Source organism: Oreochromis aureus, linkage group 7 (assembly GCF_013358895.1).
Source record: "Oreochromis aureus strain Israel breed Guangdong linkage group 7, ZZ_aureus, whole genome shotgun sequence".
In the NCBI taxonomy this organism is placed as follows: Eukaryota; Metazoa; Chordata; class Actinopteri; order Cichliformes; family Cichlidae; genus Oreochromis; species Oreochromis aureus.
In genome coordinates, this window is record NC_052948.1 from 40,553,021 (window position 1) to 40,558,698 (window position 5,678).

Consider the following 5,678-nt stretch of genomic DNA (forward strand, 5'->3'; position numbering starts at 1 on the left):
ATTGTGAAAGTCCGCGTCTCATGTGAGTGTGTTCAGTTTTACCTCTGTCTCGTCTTGTTGATTATTCCCAGCTGTGTTCCCCACCTGTGGGTAATCTCCTTGTGTTTCCCTGTGTGTATTTAAGTCGCGTCCTCTGTCTTTGTAGATTGGCTGGTCCGTCTGTGTATCCACCATGTCTCATCCGTGTGTTTCCCTGCTGCCCAACCGTCATCTGTTTTCTGCTGGCTGTTATTCGTGTTCAGGTTTGTGTTTCTGTTCAGGGTTAGTAGTTTAGTTTTTCCCAGTATAGTTTAGTTCTCCGTTTACCATTTTGTCCATCTCTTTTGTTGTGTTTGCCTTAGTGGCACCAGCCATTTTGTTTAGCCAACCTGGTTGTCCAGTTTAAGATAAAGCCTCTTCTCATCCCACAATCTGGTATTCATCTTCTTTTATGTTGCGGCTATGAGCCGGGTCGTAACATTAGAGAAATGCTGCAGCATTTTCTCATGCCGATCCAATTGATCCCCCTGAAGTGACAGGGCTTGCTGAACGGGATCCAAGTCCACTGGGTCCATTTCTGGCTGGATCGTTCTGTCAGAGTGGTGAAAGCAGGACCCACACGCAGGACTTCCTGTGTAGAATAAAGTGTGTTTATTGACAGTCACAAAATGACAAAAGATGCAAATAATCATCTGTGCGTGTTTTCTTCGTGTGCTCGTTCCCCGCTCGCGTGCTGTGACTTCTCCCGGTGTCCGTGGTGAGTAATTCCTCTCGCTTCGGTGTTTATGTACAAACATGCTCGAGTTCTTTGAGCTCAGCGAGATTGCAGCTTCCTCTCTATTTCCAAAACACATTTTTATGAGTGAGTGACCTGGACACACATCCTCACACTGTTGTGATGTTCAGCACTGTAGAGTTGGAGGGAAAAACAAAGATGGCTACTTCTACTTTGTCCTTTTGTGGATTCTTCTTTATTCCTTAGGATAATGCGAGTGGAGCCCAAAGTGGTGCTGAATGTTGCTCATGCTGTGTTGAAGAGGATGTCATCTTTTGTCAGGCAAATAGACTTTGCTCTTGACTGGATGGCCGTCGAAGCTGGCAGGGCTGTTTACAGGTATTCCTCTGCTGACCTTGTGTCTCATGTGTGAAATCAACTCGTAACATTACAGGCATTACTTGGTTCATGCGGGACAAGTTAATAAATACTAATAGAGGGAGGGGAAGCTGAATTTGGAAATGTGATTGTGAGTTGTTTGCAGATTTGCAGTAGACTGAAGTTATCTGTATTTTCTTTTCTTTTTGCAGGCAGGGAGAGAAATCCGACAGCACTTTCATAGTGCTGAGTGGTCGACTGCGCTCAGTAATCATGAAGGAGGATGGCAAGAAAGAGTTGATAGGGGAGTACGGACGTGGTGACCTGATTGGAGTGGTAAGCACCGTGACAGCCAGAGGGAAGACAGCTGGGGAAGAGTTGATGGAAGACTATTAATATCCATGCTGTATCAAACAACACTAGCTGTTTGTTTTCATAGAAGAACCTGTTAAAAGGTTAGATATAAAAAATTACAATGTTAATATCACAAATGGAACTGCCTATTAGCTGTCAGTATACCGCATATGGCTGATGAGACTGGATTGCCTGTATGTTCTACTTTCAGTAAATGCAGACTAAGACCAGTACATCTTGGGATATATTTAAACAAATGGGGGGGGGAAAAAGTCCAAAAAATGTAGCCAAAAGGCAGCTGAAATAGAATATGCATAAAAAAATAATCCAGATAATTTTATCTTTTTCATGCTCTTTGTCTTGGGCTCTTTTTGGGACCGTTCCAAGTGCATTTAGACAAAAGCATGCACCAAATTCATTTGCCAGGCTGCCAGAGGAGTGTGGGTGTGCGTACTACAGTAGTTAAATCATTTCTCATTTTGTTTAGTGGCCTTTAATCTGATTAAAAGGAAATTAGATATTCAGTCCCTGTTGAGTTATCCAGTATATCAATTCATTTACCAGTCCTTTAAGTATTAGGATAGTTTACATTAAACTGAATATATTGAAACACATAATGTGGAGATGGCTAAAGCGGTTGACACTACATAAATGTGCCACACCAGAGGTTCAGTATGTCTAGTTTTACATCAATAAAGCAAGATCTATGTAGATGTTTTGGAATGTCATTTGCAGTTAATGAGTGCCTAAAGTCTTTGAGCCATTAATGCCACCAGATCCTTTATCCTTCCCCATTATGTTCTCCCAGCCACCTTCAGCTCTTGTTGCTGTGGGGTCTCTGTTTTCAGTCTAGTCTTCAGCAGGTGGTATGCAGTTCCGTTAGAATAGGATCAGGTGACTGAGATGGACAGTAAAGCCACTCATTCTCTACACCCTCTAGATTCCTTGTATGTTTAGGGTTGTTTTCCTGCTTAATAACTAAATGTTTTTGCATGTGTTGTGATGCATTTGACTGGATCCAATTTTGCTAGTAAAATACCTCCCTTTGAGTTTCTTGTTTTTTGCTTTTATGTATAAAGTTTTATTAAGTTTTGAGCTATGTTTGAATTTTTGCATGCGACATGCAGAGCTGGCTGAAATTATCCAATTATATTTTTAATCCTTGCAATTTTAGCGCTTTGAACACTTGTTTTTATTTTGACACAAATTAACCTATCAGTTGAGTTTATACATTGCATTGGCAAAATATAGTGTTCACATGCAGGAACTTGAGTGACATCCCATTCTTAATCCATAGTGTTTATTAAAATGTCAGTACACACTTTGCATCTATAGCTTCAAATTGTCTGGGAAGGCAACAAGGTTTAGGAGTGTGTTTATGGGAATTTTTGGCCATTCTTCCAGAAGCACATTTGTGAGGTGACCTGGCTCACAGTCTCTGCTCTAATTCATTCTAAAGGTGTTCTGTCAGGTTGGACTCTGTGTAAGCCACTCATGTTCTTTCACACCAAACTCGCTCATCCATGTGTTTGTGACCTTGCTTTGTGAGCTTTCATGTTCGAACAGGAAGTGGCAATCCCCAAACTATTGCCACAAAGTTGGGAGCATGAAATTGTCCAAAATGTTTCAGCATGGTGAAGCATTAAGAGTTCCTTTCACTGGAATTAAGGCCGAGTCCAGCTCCTGAAAAACAATCCCTCACTATAATGCCCCCTCCCTCTATTCCTCCACCGCTCTAGAGTCCAGTCTTGGCAATCCATTACATTGTGCTTGGTGATTTAATGCTTAGATGCAGCTGCTCGGCCTTGGAAACTCATTGTACGAAGCTTGCTATGCACTGTTCTTGAGATAATCTGAAGGCCACACGAAATTTGAAGGTCTGTAGCAACTGACTTTGCAGAACTTGGCAACCTCTGCATACTATACACCTCAACATCCGCTGACCTCGCTCTGTGGTTTTCATGGCGGTTCGAGTTGCTGTTCTTCCCAGTCGCTTCCACTTTGTATAATAACACTAATATTTGTCTGTGCAATATTTGGTAGTGAGGAAATTTCATGACTGAACTAACATAAGTGGCATCCTATCACTGTAACATGCTGGAATTCAATGAGCTCCTGAGAGCTACCCATTCTTTCACAGATGTTTGTAGAAGCAGTTTGCATGGATAGGTGTTTGATTTTTATATATTTGTGTCCACGGAAGTGATTGGAACACCTGAGCTTAATTATTCAGATGGTTGAGTGAATATTTATGATAACATGGTGTATGTAGCATGCATTTCCTATTGATTGTGCTTAGTAACAAAGCCTAAATAACACGAATAACTCAACTGCGTTTACTTTGTTGTAAAACATTTTAACATGTAATTCTGCTCAAAAGTGTTGGGTCTGAAAATTAAAAAGAGTATAAAATCAAAACAATATAATAAGGAGATAGATGCAGTTACATTTGAAAATATTCAGAATGAATTTATGGCCAACTTTTATACAAACACGATGTGATGACGATGATATTGATGAAATCTGATTCTAAAGTATCTTCTAAATATTTTAACAGTACTGCTAAGTTTTTCTCATATTAAACTCTAAAATGGTATTTTCAACCTGTGTAAAGCAAAGTCACTTGGTTTCACTCACCCACCTCCCTGTTGGCTGGCGTGACTGGTTCCTGTCACAATGCTTCTAATAATACCTGGGTTAATGGATGCTATGGTTACTGTTACCTGGAGGAGAAAAGCTGTCATTGGAGCTTCTGTAATAGTGGCAATAAGATTGTGAGACAAATTTAGTACGGCTGTGTTGACGTCAGTTTTAGATGAGGGGTAGAGGTTATTCTTAGCCCCCCCCCACACACACACACACTTACTGCATCAGTAGAAACCCGGTCTGTGGACTAGCAAGACTCTAAATTAATTAACTTGAATTACATACTTGTAAGTGAGCTTTTCTTGAAAATCTTAAAGTAAAAATGCATTTAGTCATATATGTAATATGTAGGAGTTGTTTGGGTATACTATAAACCCTCTGTATGTGATGTCATGAAACATGGTTGGAAAAATGAGGATGAGAGACTGCAACAATGCCACGCAGACCCATGCCTTTATACACACACACACACACACACACACACACACACACACACACACACACACACACACACACACACACACACACACACACACACACACACACACACACACACACACACACACACACACACACACACACCCCCCCTCTCTCAATCCATTTATCTATTTCTCTCAAACACACAGATACATCACATGTTGTTGTAATCACATGGCTCCATAAAATAACAAAACAAGAATTTCATGCATTGGCCTAAAATGGGAAAATAGATGAATCTGGTGGAATATCACAACTTTTCTTCAAAATGAAATGCTGACATTATAGAATGCATTGTTTTGTACTGCATTGGCAGAGAGATTTAAAAAAAAATGTGATTTCAATGCAAGTGAATGGGGCATTTTTCTCCACCAAGGTGTTGAGAGGGAGTCTCTGGCACTACACAAAAAATAATAATACTGTACAATCAAATCAATCAAATCATGTTTAAACTGGCATTTAAAAGGTTATATTTCTGAGAACGATTAAATGTTTGATCATTTTGAAAGGGCTCAAGTTGAGTAAGTGATTTACAAAAAAAGGAGAAAAAAATATTGTATGAGGATTTTATGGCATGTCTTGTGCACATACATTTTAGTCCACAAAGATATCAAAGGGGGTCAAAATTTGACACGGGCACAAGGGTTAAAACCATACCTTTAATCCATGACATTTTTAAAATGTTCATCATGTTGAGTTTCAGTGAATGCAACATGTTATTTTTTTTTATTAGTTATTTGTATTATTTTCATGATTACTTTGATTCCCTTTTTTTTTTAACCAAGAAGTCTCTGAGTGGAACAGCTGGACTACCCTTTTCGGTAGGAATGATGGGTGCTGGTCTTTGGTGCGTTGACTTTACATGCACCTTAGACACTGAAGGTGTTGTGGGAGGAGGCGTCGATGAGTACCGCCCACCCCCCCATCGTACATCCTACCTGGTCTCGGTGTGTGTGTGTTTATGAAAAGAAAAAAGAAAAAATTGTTGCATGAGGATTTTATAGCAGATTTGATATGTGTGCATTTTTGTCCACGAAGGTGTCGAAAGGCTGTAAAATACATCAACAGAGTATGGATGACATCGGATTTCAAAATTCTGGCTAAAAAGAAGAGGAGGGCATAACAGTTA

General features: G+C 39.9%; 1 protein-coding gene across 1 annotated transcript; it reads left to right on the top strand.

Moving 5' to 3' along the window:
• The first annotated feature begins 354 nt into the window (after window positions 1-354).
• Window positions 355-2,585, top strand: LOC120441137 (patatin-like phospholipase domain-containing protein 7). Its single transcript, XM_039614966.1, has 3 exons — window positions 355-736; window positions 962-1,093; window positions 1,285-2,585. Exons 1-3 carry the CDS (start codon window positions 648-650, stop codon window positions 1,466-1,468), a joined length of 405 nt encoding a protein of 134 aa, XP_039470900.1. The 5' UTR covers window positions 355-647; the 3' UTR covers window positions 1,469-2,585.
• The last annotated feature ends 3,093 nt before the right edge of the window (window positions 2,586-5,678 follow it).